The sequence below is a fragment of the Crocuta crocuta genome, unplaced genomic scaffold, assembly GCF_008692635.1.
Source record: "Crocuta crocuta isolate KB4526 unplaced genomic scaffold, BGI_CrCroc_1.0 scaffold20, whole genome shotgun sequence".
Lineage (NCBI taxonomy): Eukaryota > Metazoa > Chordata > Mammalia > Carnivora > Hyaenidae > Crocuta > Crocuta crocuta.
This window is the reverse complement of record NW_027527932.1, coordinates 918,419-936,582: the sequence shown is the minus strand read 5'-3', so window position 1 is coordinate 936,582 and position 18,164 is coordinate 918,419. Positions and strand designations below refer to the sequence as shown.

Here is an 18,164-nt window from a genome sequence, read left to right as displayed (position 1 = left end):
CGGTGCGTGAGGAGGGGGCGCCCTGCGCTGCTGGGCGGGGGTCCCCACCGTAGGGTGTGGGTGGGAGGGGTCGTGGGTCCCGGAGTAGGAGGCCGGGTTCCCTGTTATCCGCCTTGTGAGGTGTTTTGCTGCTGACGCGGCGGGGGGAGAGAGCCTGACCTCCTGCACCTGTGCCGAGTGAATCTTTAGGTTTGGAAACACTTGTAGAATTTTATCCCCGTTCGCTTGTTTAATGCTTTTCCCCAGGCTTGCGTGTCGTTTCTCTACTCTTCCTTTCTCAAAAGCGCATCCACTGCCAGGACCCCGCTTGACACAGGTGACGCCAGAGCTTTAGCTCTAGCTCCCCTCCCCCGCCCCCAAGCCGCTGGATCCAGGCCTGCTTACGGCGTTAGTGCTTACTTATGTCTGGCCTCCCAAGAACCCGTCGGAATGATCTCAAATGAACTTTGCGTTGTCATCTTCCTACTCTTTTCCGGGGTTCCGTATTTCCGTTTGAGCAGCAGCATTCACCCACACCCTTTTCGAAAACTCGCTCACAGGCCGGTCACCATGAAATCTTTAAAAGTCTGGGATGCATCTGCTCCAGTTAATTCCGTTCCTAAGGCCCAGGGTTTGGTCATGCATCTCTTTGGACTATTTCAGTAGTAGAAACTGATTATCGTCTCTTCCTCTATCCAACCCATATTCCGCAATGGCTGTAGGCATCGATTATCAACACGATAATCTGGCCATAATTTTCCCTGTTAAAAACTTTGATGGGTTCTTTTCGCCTGTATAATCATCATGAACTTCAAACATTTGTATAGTCTGATTGGGACTCACCCAGCCAGTTCATCATCAACAGCCTCTCTTCTTTCAGCCCCAGAAACCTTCCTTATGTTCTAATGAAGCACAGATGAAATGTCCTGAACACAGCATACACTTAAAGATCATTGTATTTATGGCCACGGAGAAACTCTGAAGTGTTTCCATTATATAAAGGCAAAAAGGACAGTCTCAATTACTTTTCTTTGGTAAGTGACCTGAATTCCAAGTAGTAGGAGTATGGATTCAATCGTGTAAGTCTGTTAATTAGGGTTAATTACCCCTGTCTTTGGAAAAGTCGTACTGTCTTCACCTCTCCTCCAATTAGTGAAATCTTTATCAAATACCACCTTTAAAGTAGAATTCATTGCTTTTTCCCTATGAGTCATTGTATTATATCAAAATGACCTCAACCAATAGAGAACATTATGATCCGTACCCAAGTACGATGATGTTTTATGAACTATTTAATATATCGTGTTCCTTTTACACTCCTTAGTACATTAATATTTCTTTTATAGCAAGTTAAGTTGTAAGTTTTTTACTTGTTTGTCATCCCTTATTGTACTCTTTCTGAACAATAGGAATTATATTTTACTCATTTTTGTAGCTTCAGTGCCTATGACAGTCTAGTATCCAATAAATAGTAAATGCCCAGTAAATATTTGATAATTAGTAAATGTGATGGTCATTATTTCTGACTTCTCCAAATTGGCAACTCTTTGATGCCAAGATCCAATCTTAAATCATTTTATCCCTGGCACCTAATACAATTATTGATATATATTGTTTCCAATTATTGTCTGCTACCTTTAAATGAATTTTGCATATTCCATTCTCATTACCAAGGTTTAATATTTTATGTTGGTCACTGATAAAAAAGATTTAAAGCCAGAAGAGACCTTATCATCTGATACAACCCTTTCATTTCCTACACGTGAAGATACTGAGCTGAGATAGCTCAGGTGATTGCCCCAAAGCAACTAGGAAATGCTAGATCTAGGATTAAGTTTTCAGATTTTTTAGGCTAACTACACTTTACTTAGGTTGAATTTTGAAACAGTTTTTACCACTCTTGTTTTTTAAACATCATCATCTAGTATTTATTTCAACAGACATTTATTTGAAACGCCTCTGTAAAGAGACGGTTAAGGTTCCTATTCTTAAGTTTGAAGTCTTGTGGAGAATCTCATAACCTACTGTTGATAAAAAATGTTATTGAACAAAACTTTGTTTTCTCTTGCGTAGGAATTTTTTTTAAGTTGGGAATTTTACCTCATTTCATTTCATTCTCAGTCTTATATGTAACTGTGTAAGATTTTATTAGAGATCGTGAAGTATAAATTTAATTTATTTTATTTCTAGGTATTCTCAGCTTTTCTGTGTGTTTCACCATCTGTATTCTTTACCAGCAATTGTGGTTTAATCAATTTATAATAGAGAAGAATCATTAGGAGAAAATGTCAAATCTAAAAATGAAAGAGGCTGCCCTTATCTATCTTGACAGAAGTGGAGGCCTCCAAAAGTTTATAGATGATTGCAAGTGCTACAATGGTATGTTCAGCAAAGGCGACTGTATGTTCTGGAAACTTTAAGATAAATTCCTATGTGTAACTATCCTCGTTTTTATGTTTGTGTATTTTTACAGATTCAAAACAAAGTTATGCGGTCTATCGGTTCAGTATTTTAATAAATCCCTCTGATGTTGTTGAATTGGATGCTGAACTTGGAAATCACATTTTACATCAGCCATTAAAAGCTGCTCAGATTTTTCAATCAGTAAGTCAAAGAAAGAAAGCATTTTATGCCACATGGAGTTTTTGGTAACTTTGTTTGTTTGAAATTGCAGGTATGTTTTGTTGCTGTTAAGACTCTTTCATTAATTGGACAATTACAGACTGAAACTCAAGTAAGTTTTTGTTAAATTTAACAAAGATAACTAAGATAAAATACTTTGAATATTACTTGTAAATAAATATGTTTATATTCATAGTTTGTTTATTAATATTTTATTATTAAATAATAAATTAATATTTTGTTTATCTAAAAAGGTAATCATTTTTTAGAGTTCAATAGGCTGTCTTAAATACACATCTTTACTTCCTGTATTATCACTGATAGCATTAAATATTTTTATAATAAAACATTTCAAACATACCCCAAAATAAAGAGAATAATACAGTGAACCCATAAACATCTNCTCTCAGTTTTTCCCCCTTGAGGATGATGTTAGCTGAGGGCTTCTCATAGATGGCTTTTATGATGTTTAAATAAGTTCCTTCTATCCCGACTTTCTTGAGGGTCTTTATCAAGAAGGGATGCTGTATTTTGTCAAAGGCTTTTTCTGTATCTATTGAGAGGATCATATGGTTTTTCTCAATTCTTTTGTTGATGTGATGTATCACATTGATTGATTTGCGAATATTGATCCAGCACTGTCATCCAGGAATGAATCCCACTTGATCTTGGTGGATAATTCTTTTTATGTGTTGTTGGATTCGATTTGCAAGTATCTTGTTGANTGGAGCATTCAGCCCATTTACATTCAGTGTTATTATTGAAATATGTGGGTTTAGAGTCTTTGTATCTTTTGTAGGGTTCATGTTTGTGGTGGTGTCTCTGGTATCTTTGTTCCTTGCAACCCTTCCTTCAGAGCATCCCCCTCAGGATTCCAACATATTTTAAAGCAAATCCCAGACATCCTTATGTCACACCTGCATACTTTACTACCAGCCTTTAAAATTTTTGGAAATTTTTCTTATATAATCGCAATGTCATTATGACCCCTCTACAAAATAACAACTTTTTGGTATCATCTAATATCCAGTCTATATTTAAATTTACCCAATTGGGCTCTCAAGAGTGTCTCACAACTTATTTGTTCAAATCAGGATCAAAACAAGGTCTACACATTACAATTGGTCCTTATATCTTATTAAACCTCTTAATCTAGAGCAGTTTCCTCCCCCTTTCCTTTTATACCATTGGGATTTTGAAAACCTAGATAATTGTCCTCTACAATGTCTCATAATCTGGATTTGTCTGATTATGTTCTTGTGGCATTAAAAATTTTTTTTAATGTTTATTTTTGAGAGACAGACAGAGCATGAGTGAGGGAGGGGCAGAGAGAGAGAGAGAGACACAGAATCCAAAGCAGGCTCCAGGCTCTGAGCTGTCAGCACAGGGCCCAACGCAGGGCTCAGACTCACAAACCATGAGATTGTGACCTAAGCCAAAGTTGGACGCTCAACTGATTGAGCCATCCAGATGCCCTCTGTTCTTTTGGCATTTAACTTATTTCCCCATACCCCACATTTCTGGAAAAAGGAAATTTGCTCTTAAAACTTGCTTAAATTCAGATTCAACTCATTTTGACAAGAATACGTCATACTTAGTGTCATGTATTTCATATTGCACTACATTAGGAGAAATACACTGTCCGTTGTCCACTTTTAGTAATCCTACAATTGATCAGCAGGTTTGGGTGAAGTCAGTCTAATTTCTTCAATAGTCTCCCATCAACTTCCTCCTAATAGTTTTTGTAGCCACTGATGACCATTGCCTAGAATCCATTATTTCATTAAAGTTGAAAAATTGTGATTTTTTTTCTAATGTTAGCAACCTTTCTGAACTTACTAGCTGAAATTATTCTATAACAGAAGTTTTCTCTCATCAACTATTTGGTTACCCTGAAATACAATTTGTACCAGAAAGGCAGAATAAATGGTTGATTCTTAACATTTATAAATTTTCAGAGAATGAGTTGAAATCATGATTCCATTAGCCTCCAGTAATGACCAATACTTTTTTTGGTTTTGCTTTTTCTTTTTTTTTTATTATGAGGAATTTAAAATATATCTGACATTTGATATATTTAACATAACTGATATATTTAATATATTTAAAATATATCTGATATATTTCAATGACTCTTTGTCATTCCTTTTGATGTTTATATTATCCTACCTTTGGTCGCTGGGAGTCCCTTAAAGTTTGCTTTTATGTCCTTTTGACAGACCCCATGTTTTAGGTTTTTGTAGTTCTCTTGGTTTCTGGCACAAGGAGGTATACCAGGTCCATCTGGTATATTTTCCACCCTAGACCTGGAGTCAGCCATTTCTGTTAATCAGCCTTGGTTCCTACTGATGAGAAATTGTATTTAAGAGATCACAAGCTGGGCACTAGAGGTATTCATTGCTATTGGGTTGTCATTGTTTTTATAGGTCTTTTCAATGGATATAGTCAGGAAAATGTGTGGTTTTAAAGAAAACTAATGAGTTAATACTGAAATTTCTAATTCAAATGTAACATTTGAGGGGTTTGCATCTTTAATTTTATATTCAAAATTTTCCTTAAATTTGCTTAAATTTTGATTCCTAGGAACACTAACAAATCATTTGACTTACTCCACAAATATACTTACTGTAGTGTAATGCAAGTGCAATTGGATCTGCAATTTTATTAATACCATTTTTACATTCTTATTAGATTAATATAGTGCTGAAGTTAACACATTTACCTCCTCTGAGAAGTTATAGTCTTGATCTTTGCGAATTTCCACTTGATTATGCATCTCAAAGATTTTATATGATGCGAGGAATTGTGATTGCAATGACAACTGTAACCAAGTACACACAAGGTGCAAGATTTCTTTGTTCAGATGAAGCATGCCCTCTGTCAAAAGGTAGGTGTTAAAACGTAAAATCAAAACACCAGGTGATTATTGTTTAATACTAAATCCTGTTTATCATTAGTTAAGAAACATTCATAGAGTAGAAAGAATGAAATAAAACTTGTTGTCTTATGTTTTTAAGTTTCTTTTGCATAATCTTGAAGTACATTCTTTCCTCCCTCTCTTTTCCCCACAGTTTACCAGTGCTCTCGGATTACTGAAGTACTTGTTGTCACACATTGTTTCATGACTGTTCGTTCATGCTGTTTCTTCTCCATGTAATGTCTTCTCTCAAACCTTTGCCTTGAATTCAGTTCATTCCTTCTCAGGACATCTTTTCCATTCATCCCCACTTTTCATTGGGTTGGATGCCATTCCTCTCATCCCTCTCAACAGTCTAAATGAAAACCCCATATTGAAACTATTTGTTTCTTATTGCTGCCTTTTGAAACTGTGGGTTTAAGTATCCATATCATCAGTGCCTTAACACAGTGCCTGGCAATAAATAGCCATGCAATAAATGTTAATCCGACTGCTCCTGAACCCACATGCAAAATTGAGTTAATTATGCTTTGAATTAGATTTATTTTATTTTATTTTTTAATTAATGTATTTTTTAATTTAGTTAAAAAATTAGTTAGCATATAAATGCGACAATGATTTCAGGAGTAGATTCCTTAATGCCTATTATCCATTTAGCCTGTCCCATCTCCCACAGCCCCTCCAGCAACTCTCTGTTCTCCATATTTAAGAGTCTCTTATGTTTTGTCCCCCTCTCTGAATTAGACTAATTTTAAAAGATTAGGGCCGCCTGGCTGGCTCAGTTGGTTAAGCCTCCAACTTCAGCTCAGGTCATGATCTCGCGGTCCCCGGGTTGAAGCCCCGCGTCGGGCTCTGTGCTGACAGCCAGCTCAGAGCCTGGAGACTGCTTCAGGTTCTGTATCTCCCTCTCTCTCTGACCCTCCCCTGCTCATGCTGTCTGTCTCTCTTTCTCTCACAAATAAATAAAAAACATTAAAAAAGAATAAAAGATTGAAAATGGATAGCTAAGTCCAAAAGTAAATTTAGCTTACCTTTGTTTACTTTTAGGATTTGAGTATATAAGAGTGCATGTGCCTGGTGCTACAGAATCTGCAACAGTAAGAAATGACTTTTTGTGTAATCTCTGTTCATCTTCACTTCAAGAAGACAGAAAATTTAGAGTACTTGGTGGTAAAAATGCATTTACATTTTGTAATTACAAACTTTAAAATAGTGTTTGATATCTTAATGTGGAAATTAAATTGAATGTGTATTCAAATACCTAATTCTTTTTTTGCTATTTGTCTTAAGATAAACAGATAGTTGAAATAATCACAGCAAAGGCACTTCATGCTTTTCAAGGATATTCTAATAACCAACCGTTTAGGTTCCAATCTCTTACAATTTTTCTAAGAGGTAAGTAAGTTTTGTGTGAACTAAAACGAAATTGCTGTAAGATGTATAAAATATGTAATTGACTTGTTTATGACTATTATAAATTGGTACTTCTATAGCTTAAGAATTGTTGGTCTTTTTTGGAGTTTTAAAGAGTTATATTTAGCTAATGTATCAATTATTTATTGAGTCATACATCATTTACTTACAAATATATTAGCACCCGCTATGTCCCAGGCACTGTATTAAGTCTCAGGGCCACAATTATTTATGGTAATGACCTCCCATTATTCTATGTTGTGTCTTATGTAAATATTGGGGTTATTTTATAATGTAAATTTCATCAAGNCTGTTCTCCATATTTAAGAGTCTCTTATGTTTTGTCCCCCTCTCTGAATTAGACTAATTTTAAAAGATTAGGGCCGCCTGGCNATTTGTTTAAAAATGAATGAGGGTGCCCGAGTGGCTCAGTCAGTTAAGCATCTGACTTTGGCTCAGATCATGATCTTACAGTTCATGAGTTCAAGCCCCATATTGGGCTCTGCATTGACAGTGTGGAACCTGCTTCAGATTCTTTCTCTGCCCCTCCCTCCCTCTCTCTCTCTCTCTCTCTCTGTTTCAAAAATAAATAAATAAACTTAAAAATAATGAATAAGTTGTGACATATGATTAATTGTTGAGAACTTCATGAGTAAAGACCTGTGAGTAGACAGAGGCTGCCATGGAGGAAATCATGATCAGTAACAGTCACCCAGGAAAGAGATGAGTCCTCGCTGAAAAGCCAGAACAGTGAAAATGAGGGTGGGCTCATCCTCCTTTCTTGGGCTGAAATTGGAGGAATTAAACTGTTTAGAAGGAGAGAGCTTGTATGTCAACCATGTATAGGAAATTCAAGAGTTAGGAAAATAGAGACTCAAACAAGAACTCTTTCCACCATGGCTTGGCAAGGATGAGGCAGGCGTGTAAGCTCAGATGAGAATTGGTTATTTTTATATAGCAGTTACTGTGTGCCAGGTTGTTATCTCAATTTTACAATTTTGAAACTGAGGCACAGAGAAGTTACTTGTCCAGAGTCATATAGCTAGTACGTGGCACAGCCATGATTCAAATTCAGGCATTCCAGCTTCAAAGCAGTAATTTTTATCTACTTAATTCTGTTACATACCTTATCCACACCATACGATATAGAAATATAAGTGGCTATGCAACTTATATTTTAGAAGAAAACCCTTTCTTTAAATAAACTCTTACATGGAACCTAAATGAATTTTTAAAGATTCAATTAATAAAAACAGGTCTTTTGGGGTTGATATTAGAAGAGATAGGCAGACTTCCTGGTCTTCTTGCTTTTCTCTTGACCTTTCCTTGGCCTCAGGATACATCTACCAAACGCTATGATTCCATGGCACAGCTGAAAAACTGTTTGCTTTTATTTTCCCCTTGTAATTCATATTGTATCCTTCAGTTAGTTGTTTTTTGTTATTATTTGCTTGGTTGGCTTGCAGTTTTTATTTTCTCAGTTTTCAAGCCTGATTCTTCCCTTCCAGTGTACAGGGTACACCAATATGCTCTCTGGAACCCCTCCCCTCCAAAAGGAGAGAGAGAGTGAGAGAGAGAGAGAAGAAAAAAATGCTGGAGAAGACCAATGTTTGATCTTCTTCACAGAGAAGCTAATCCTATTCCTCCTTATAAGCCTTTTTTTCATAGCTTTATAACCACCCAACTTCCGTGTAATGGAAGATCAAGATTTTTAGTGTATGTTTGTAAAATAAATTTTGAATTTGTGCAAAAGCTTTGCACAATCTGTAGATATGAGAAGGGAAACCTAGCATAGTTCAAGAAGGAGATAAGCAGATGTAGATGTGAATTTCAGTTCTGCTACTTACCGTTTAGTAAATGCCTTCTGCAAATCACTTAATTTCTCAGTTTCTTTATATACAAAGTGGGAATAATAATATCTAACATTTTTCAATTATATGCTATATGTAACAATACCTTGCCTATATCATAGACAGTGAATAAAACCTTTTTAAATTATTTTCTTCCCAAATTAAATGATTACTTATAAGGTCATTTTTATTAACATTTCTTGTCATTTAATGCAAGGATGTTTCATCTTAAATAGAATGATCTTGTTTTTTTTCTTTCATTGTATTATAGGAGACTATCTAATTGCTATGTCTCATGGTTCTTGAAGTTAATTCATCGTTGCCTAGAAGTATCAAAATTTATCAGCAAAAAAAAAAAAATTATCAGCAAAAAAATTGCCTCGATTTACATTATTAGTGCCACTCTATATAGGTATTATACTAAACAGAAGTAAATACAACAAACTCAACTACCGAATTGTTACTAGTTCTAGATCATTGAAGCATATGATCATGTAAAAGTTTCATGTAGTGAATACATATTTTCTCTTGTGATTAATAATTTTAGATGAATCTGTGAGTAAGATGAATATAGGAAATGAGTATAAAATTATTGGAATTCCAACCTGTGTAAGGACTTCACAAACTGCTGTCTGTATAGAGGCAAACAGTATCATTTCTTACAATCCAGAAGGTAAGGAAATTGTTAGCATCGTATTTAACAAATATTTAAATTTAAGTCCATGTGTTCAGGAAATAAGTATTTTTTTCAGGAGATAAGTATTGTTAGGCACACTTTTAAGCACTAGAGATATAGTTTAATCAGGGCAATGAAGGTTCCTTCTCTTAGTCATGTGGTAGCCAGCCAGTAAACCTATAAACTAATCAATAAGATGATTTCAGATAATAAAGGGTATGAAAGAAAGAAGTGATAATGTAGAATCTTGCCCACAGGAAGGACTTCTTTTTTTGTCTAAACTTTATTTTGATTTTTTTCATAATTAGCAATGAGAAAATTGTGTCCAGATGTCAAGAGTTTGAGATTCACCAAAAGGTTTTTCATCCCACCTTTTATTTTCTAGCTAAGGCAAGGTTAAGTAATTTGTTGTCTGAGAAAAAGGACCCAATAAAATAGCATCCTATTCCTCATCTGAGTACTGAACTAATCAAGATATAAGACAAAAGAGAAAGGCAAATGGGGGCCAAAATATCATCTTTATTACTAGTAATTTCCTTTAACAACTCCCACACAAATAAGCATTAAGTAAAGGAGAGCAGACCTACTCTTTCAACTTGGCATATAAATATTTAAATGTCGGAAGGACTAGTTAACTCTTGAATAGATTTGGATTTGAATTTATTATTTATTATCTATTTATTTACTTATTTAGGAATCATTAAATAATCATCCACAATAATAGAGGCCCAAATTGAGTTAAATGCATATAGATTCTAGGGGCACCTGGTGGCTCTGTTGGTTAAGCACGAGCTCTCGATTTCGGCGCAGGTGATGATCTCATGGTTGTGAGATCTGGCCCCATGTCAGGCTCTGCACTGGGCATAGAACCTGCCTAAGGTTGTCTCTCCCTTTCTCTCTGCCCTCCCCCTACTCACACTCATGCACATGCGTGTGCTCTCCCCTTCTCTCTCAAGAAAAATGGGGAAATAAGTAAGTGAGTAACTAACTAACTAAATAAATAAAAATATCTGTTTGGGGTGCCTGCGTGTCTCAGTTGGTTGAGATCTGACTCAGGATTTCAGCTCAGGCCATGATCCCAGGGTCATAGGATTTAGCCCAGCACTAGGCTCTGTGGTGATAGCATGGAGTCTGCTTGGGATTCTCTCTCCGCCTCTGCCCCTCTCTTTTCTTTCTCTCTCTAAAATAAAAAAAGTGGGGGGGGGCCTGGGTCGTTCAGTTATTTTACTGTCCAACTTTGATTTTGGCTCAGGTCATGATCCACAGTTTGTGAGATCAAGCCCCAGGTCAGACTGTGTGCTGACAGCAAGGAACCTGCTTGGGATTCTCTCTTTCCTTCTCTCTCTGCCTCTTTCCCGCCCATGTGCATGCTTGTCCTCCCTCTCAAAATAAACATACATTTAAATAAGCAAGTTTTTTAAAAATAAAAAATAAATGCAGTTGTATTCTAGATACCCTGTTTGTCTTGAAGAGAAAAGCTTCTTAGAAGAATAAAAATATTGAACAAAGAAAGCACTAATGGATAATAGATATTTTAGTGATATTTTAAATAATATTTGTTGTGAAGTGTTCCCAGATTTATTGATTTGGAAGGAGAACAGGACGTATATGTAATTGAGAAAGTGTGCTTTCTCATGTTACACTCCAGAAGTAGGCAGATTTAACCACCCAAATGTGGCAATAGCTACACTAAGGTAGGCTTCCCTTGGTCCATGACCATGGATGAATAGATGAAATCATTGCTTGATGGTGGCAGTTCAACAGTTAGGAGAAAGGGACTGGCTTATGCATGGATAGCAATTCCTCTCAATGATCAGTTGGATTAAAAGCCTCATTTCAGGAGCTGGACAGAATAAGGGAGTAGAGAAGATCTAGAATGTTACAGTATAGTTCAGTACAGTGCTTTCAAAGTAGTAGAGAATAATTCTTCCCTTTTATTTGTGTATTTTTATTTCTTTGTTTTGAGAGAGAGTGAGCGGGGGGAAGGCAGAGAGAGAAGGAGAGAAAGAGAGAGAGAGAGAGAGAGAATCCCATACAGCCTCTGCACTGCCAGCACAGAGCCTGATACAGGGCTTGAAACCTACGAACTGTGAGATCATGACCTGAGCCAAAACCAAGAGTTGGATACTTAATCGACTGAGACACCCAGGGGCCCTAAATCTTCCCTTTTAACAACAAAATTCAAAAATTTCCCATTCTGCTAGTTAGCCCTCACTAAAGGTGATATTATTTCAAACATAGAAATATAGAAGGCAACACTGCAATACAGGTGTCGCATGATCTGGCTGTGTTTATATAGGTCTTAAAAGGAGAAGAATGAGGGATTTGCTTATACCCCACAGCCAATTTATGTGGACATGTGGGATAACTGCTTCCTTTTATTATATCCGTGAGATAAAATTGAGAGACTAGAGTGACCTCTAATGATAATTTAATATTATTATAAACATTCAAATATGGCATCACTAGAAGAACTACAATTTGGTAATATTTTAGGTAAATGGAATTAGATATCTATAATGTCATTTTCTTATTTTAAATCCCTTTTTAATATATGTGTTAATATTTACTTTCAGTTCCTTCAGGAATAAGCGACACTTTTAGGTATCTCCTCTCATTGACTTCCAGCTCATGCTGGAAATTTACAGCGATACTTGCCAATATCTTTGCGTCACAAATTGTTCCTCCTGGGACTTACAATTTGCTCAAGCTCTGTTTGCTGATGAGTCTAGTACAGACAAGTGACCGTAACAAGGAAATGAAAGATTGCCTGGATATTTTAATCATGACAAGTGATACTCTACTTGTAGACAGGTAAAATATGTGACATGAGTGTTTTCAAATTATAAATTGGTGACAGATTTGCATAAATCCTTTCCATGAGCATTATTATAAGACAAATTTTTAGGATTGTCTGGGCAGTATAAGTATGTAAATAAACTTTTATTAATGGAGTTCAAATCTTTAAACACAGGAATTGATAAATTGGATATTTGCTTTCAATATTTTGAGAATTTAACCACTCAAAAGTTTCAACCAGTTTTCCCACTCACACCTTTCAAATAAATACATCCTTCACAGGCTTCCTTTCCCCTCTGTGCGATTCCCTTGCTCAGTGTTCTGCTTTTGTACTTGGTTTTCATTTAAAAATAATCTTCCCCTACCAAGAACCAACAAACCATTGTCTTATTTTTCTACAAGAGTCCATTCAGTAATACTGATTCACTGTGCCCAAATAAGGCTGTGAAAAGTGCCAGAATTACTGTTCTGGGGCTATCACCATAGCTTTGGAATAAGCCTTTACTCAGCATTTTGGGGGTCCCCACTAGCAAGTACCGTTTTTATTTTATTTATTTTTTATTTTTAAAAATTTTAAATGTTTATTTTTGAAGGAAAGAGAGACAGATAGACCATGAGGGGGGAGGGACAGATAAAGAGAGAGACACAGAATCCGAAGCAGGCTCCAGGCTCTGAGCTGTCAGCACAGAGCCTGACGTGGGGCTCAAACTCACGAAACCCGAGATCATGACCTGAGCCAAAGTTGGACGCTTAACCGACTGAGCCCCCCAGGCGGCCCACAAGTACCATTTTTAAAGTTACTAAAATGTTCAAAAAGCTAGGAATAAGCTTCTTGTATTAATACCTTGGATGCATTTGCAAAGCAAAAACAAATTTATAGAATGAATTTAAAAGTTAAAAGATGCAAATTAACTGTTGGACAGATGATATCTGTTTTGCTACAATTTAATTTTAGCAAATTAAATTAAATTTCAATGTAAATGTGGTACTAAGTGCTACAGATTGCACCAATTTAATCCTCCACTGATGAGCATGAGGGTATTTCTTTCCTCACAGCCTCACCAACACCGGGTATTGTCAAACTATGAAATGTAGCCATCTGATGGGTAGAAAATGGTGTTTTATTTTGATTTGCATTTCTTTAATTAGAGGTAAGTTTTAATGGGACACCTGGCTGGCTCAGTTGGAAGAGTGTGCAACTCTTTATCTTGGGGTTGAGTTCAAGCCCCACATTGGGTATAGAGATTGCTTAAAAGTAAAATCTTAAAAAAAGAAGTTTTAACATTATTTATAGCTTGTAAACACTTTTTTTTAAAGTAGTCTTCACACCCAGTGTGGGGCCCAATGGAGGGTATGACCTAAGATCAAGACATGAACTGAATTTAGGAGTCAGACGTTTAAGTGACTGAGCCACAGGCACCCCAAGAGCTTGTTTAACATTTTTATATTTTTCCATAAACCTCCTTGACCATTGTCCACTTTTCTATTGTTTATTTCTAAATGATCTGTGATACCACTTGTAAATTAAGACCTTTGTGTCTTTTCCTGTTTGTCATTAACCTTTGACTTTTCCTACAGTATTTGGGGTGGTATGAGAGATTTGAGGTTTTTTATTTTTTAGTTAAAATTTATATATAGTAAATAATCAGATCTTAAGTATGTAAGTTCTGATAAGTATATACATTGCTATAACCACCACCACAATAAGATATAGAACATTTCCTTCACCTCAGAAAGTTCCTTCAATCAATTCCTGTCTCCATATGTAATTTCTGTCATCAAGGTCAATTTTCCTGTTCTTGAACTTCATAAAAATGGAACTACTACAATGCCTCTCTTGAGCCTAGTCTCTTTCACTCTGTATGTATTTGAGATTGACCCAGTTTTGTGTATCAGCAGCTCATTGTTTTTATTGATGAGTAGTATTCCATTATATGAACATAGCAGAATATATTTATCCATTCTCCTAGTGATGGACATAGGGTTTGCATGTTTTGACTGTTATAAACAAAGCTACTGTAAACATTCCTATACAGGCCTTTTAGTGGATCTATGTTTTCATTATCTTGGATAAATACCTGCAAGTGGAACTGCTATGTAATTAGATAGATAAAAATTTAACTTTATAAGGAACTGCCAAACAGTTTTCCAGAGTGATTATACCATTTTACATTCCTACTAACAGTGTAAGGTTCCAGTTGTTTCTGTCATCGCCAGCATCTTGGTGTTGTCAGTCTTTTCTCACTTTAGCCATTTTGGTGCATGTGAAATGGTATCACATTGTGGTTGTAATTTGCATTTCCCTGATGACTACTGATCTGAATTTTTTTCTGTGTGTTTGTTGGCTGCTCATATATCTTCTTTTATGAAGTGTTTGTTCAAGTCTTTTGCTTACTTGTAAGTGGGGTTGTTCTAGATGCATGTCCTTTGTCACATATATGTACCATGAAATTTTTCTTTCAATATAAAGTTACTAATTGTAATTTTTTTCTTAAAAATGCCTCTGATGAGCAGATTTTTTTGTTTTGTTGAAATCCTATTTATTGTGCTTTTTTTTTTTTTAAGTTTAGTGTTTTCTGGGTTCTGTCTAAGAAATCTTTGCCAACCCTAAGGTCATGAAGATACTCTTATATTTTCTCCTAGAAGCACTATAGTTTTAGCTTTCATATAAGGTCTTTTAGACATCATAAGTTAATTTTTATATATGCTGTGAGCTAGGAGTCAAGGTTAATGTTTTTTCCTATGCATTTATCCAGCTTTTCCGTACCATTTGTTGAGAAGATTTTCCTTTCCCCATTGAACTGCTTTGGTACCATTGTTGAAAATCAGTTGAACTGGGTATATAAACCAGGTATAAAATTGAACTGGGTATAAATCTATTTGGACTCTATGTTTGTCTATGCTTATCTCCATTTCTTCATTATCTATGGTTTATCTATGTTTATCTTCATTTATTTAAATCTTGCTTAATTTTTCTCAGCAATGTTTTATAAAGGTCATACATATATTTTATTAAAGTGATTTCTAAATATTTGAAAATATTGATGGTATTAAAATGGTAATGTTTTATTAATTTTATTCTTTAAATATTTTCTGTGAATATATAGAAATATACTTGACTTTTGTATTTTGACCTTACATTATATGACCTTCTATCAGTACTTTTTAAGATTCCTCATTAGATTCCAATGTGTAGACAAGTTTCAGGCCCATTTTTCTGTATAACTAGGTTCTGAGCCTGCCTGCATATTAGAATTACCTGGGAGAAGTAAAAAAATAAATATGTACGACTTTGGCCCACCCCCAGAAATTCTAATTTCATGGTTTGGAGTGGGGCTTGACATTAGAATTTTTTAAATCTCCCCAGGTGATTTTAATGTAAGCTAAGGTTGAAAAACACTGCTCTACAGGCTTGCAAAAGTTTATTTCTAAATCTCATTCCCCCATTTTATAAACTAACATCCAAATTCCTTGGAATGGCATATACACTAGAAACTTTATATCAACCTTGTTGCAGAGTAAGAGTTTGGAATTCTCTTTTGTTCAGCAAGAGAGCAGATGTAGAATTGAATATGAGAGAGGCTGATGTCCAGGAGTAGATAAGAGCCCCAAACAGGGGTTTCATCTCTGTATTTATTGAGCTCACAAGATATTACCCACATGGTGAATATGAAGAAAACACAAGATATTACACATGTGGTGAACACGGAGCAAACAATCAGACAGTAATCATTAACTTGTGTGTGTAAGAAGCAAAGGATCTGGGTGGCAAGTGGAGTTTGTGATCAAGGTACATTAGTGCCAGATGGAAAATAATTTCCTGTAGGTGATATAACAAGTTATTCGTGATCCCATTACAGTATCTCTATAGCTAACCTTGGGTGCTTATTGCCTCATGGTGGCAGCTTTCTGCCCTAAGCTTTTTTCTAACCCGTTTATGTAACTACAACCCATTTCCCCACACAGCCTATCCACGTTTAAAGAATACTGCTTCTCCCNAAAATAAATAAATAAATAAATAAGTAAAAACACTGAAAAAAAAGAATACTGCTTCACCCTCTTTTGTACTATATGTCTATGTCTGTTCATCATAGTTGATTACACCAGTGAGCTATGATTTCCATGGCATCAGATTTGAAAGCTAAGCTTAAAATAATCATCCTTTCTTAGAATTTAAATTTGAGAAATTAAGAAGATGAGGCAATTGGCAAAGAGATTAGAAAACAAGAAGATATATCAAGAGTTACCATGATACATAGGCAGCAGGAATAGTCATGATGGGCTATTGGCAAGCCTAAATACAAGCATTCTGAATAAACAAGAGAAAGCAATCCATAAAGAGGAAGGCTCAGATCAAATGTCATCTCTCTGTAGCTTTCTCTAACTTCCTTCCAAGAAGAAATAATACTCTCATATGGGCGTGCTCATGATATTGTTTTAGTACTTACCACATTGTGTTTAGGTTTTTATGTCTCTCTTACTAGGCTGTGAGCTTTCCAGATTAAGGACCAAGTCTCAAAAATGGTTTTATCCCTAGCAAAGTGTTCACTAGGGGTGGGGTACCTGGCTGGCTCAGTTGATAGAGCATGTAACCCTTGATCTTGGGGTTGAGTTCAAGTCCCATGTTGGATGTAAAGATTGCTTTAAAATAAAGTCTTTAAAAAAAGAAAAAGTTGCTCACTAAACACTGAATCGAATTTAATTGTATAGCTGTTATGTATTATGACTTCTGAAAATCAAATATTAAATAATAGTAATGAATAATTTATTTTTTCCTAGGCTTTTGAATTTTAGTATTAACCTTGTACCTCGTGGCATACGTCATCCGGTCTCTACTGAAATTTTTCCTACTCTATCCAGGAATAAGTATGGAACTGGAGCAGTTAGCATTCAAGCTGGCAGTGCTTTACTAGCTAAAGGTGGTATCTGCTTTATAGGAGACTTGGCTTCGCACAAAAAAGATAAACTAGAACAGCTTCAGTCAGGTAAACAATATTTTTTTCTAATTAATTTTCACCTGTTTAACTTACAGTCTCATCAGTCTCAAGGAATTACTAATGGTTAAGATTGTATTGTACATATTTTAGGAACTGAGAAATTATATTTCTTATATATACACTCTCATTTTACCTGTATTAATAAAGAAAGGAATTTAATATGCAAATGTACTGTTTTAATTTTTGCTCTAAGTTGTGAACATGTGAGTTTGTATTGGTCCAGATTTCTTTTCTTGTCTTACTGTATTAACTAGGACTTCCACTCTGATGCTGAATAACAGTGGTGAAAGGAGACATTCTTATCTTGTTTCTGATCTTAGCAGGAAAGCTTTGAGTTTGTTACCATTAAATATGAAGTTAGCTGTAGGTTTTTTGTAGATGTTCTTTTTCAAGTTGAAGGAGTTCCCCTCTATGGTGAAATACACATAACATAAAATTTACCATTTAAACCATTTTTAAGTGTACAATTCAGTGGTATTAAGTACATTCAAAATGTTATATAATCAATACCACTATCCATTTCCAGAACTTTTCATAATCCCTAGCAGAAACTCTGTACCCATTAAACAAGAACCCTTTTCCCCAGAGACTCCCGCCACTGGTAATCTCTATTTTACTTTCTGTCCTTATGAATTTGTCTATTTAAGAGTCTCTTTTCTTCTTATTGCTGAATCATATCCCATTTTATATATATACCACTTTTTAAAAAAGCTCATTCATAAGTTGAGAGAAACTTAGGTTGTTTCTGCCTTTTGACTATTGTGAATAATGTTGCTATGAACATTTGAGTCCAAGTAAGTATCTGTTTGAGTCCCTACTTTCAACTCTTGGGTGTATACTTAGAAGTGGAATTGCTGGATCATAAGGTAATTCTATGTTTAGCTTTATGAGAAACCATCAAACTGTTCTCC

General features: G+C 35.4%; 1 protein-coding gene across 1 annotated transcript in view; it reads left to right on the top strand.

Moving 5' to 3' along the window:
• The first annotated feature begins 2,264 nt into the window (after positions 1-2,264).
• The window catches only part of MCMDC2 (minichromosome maintenance domain containing 2), a 36,697-nt gene continuing 20,797 nt past the window's right edge, over positions 2,265-18,164 (top strand). The window contains exons 1-9 of the mRNA XM_077751784.1: positions 2,265-2,358; positions 2,453-2,583; positions 2,654-2,713; positions 5,293-5,488; positions 6,566-6,688; positions 6,809-6,913; positions 9,329-9,454; positions 12,034-12,271; positions 17,036-17,241. Of these exons, the coding sequence (XP_077607910.1) occupies positions 2,265-2,358; positions 2,453-2,583; positions 2,654-2,713; positions 5,293-5,488; positions 6,566-6,688; positions 6,809-6,913; positions 9,329-9,454; positions 12,034-12,271; positions 17,036-17,241 (1,279 nt within the window). The remainder of the gene's footprint in view (positions 2,359-2,452; positions 2,584-2,653; positions 2,714-5,292; positions 5,489-6,565; positions 6,689-6,808; positions 6,914-9,328; positions 9,455-12,033; positions 12,272-17,035; positions 17,242-18,164) is intronic.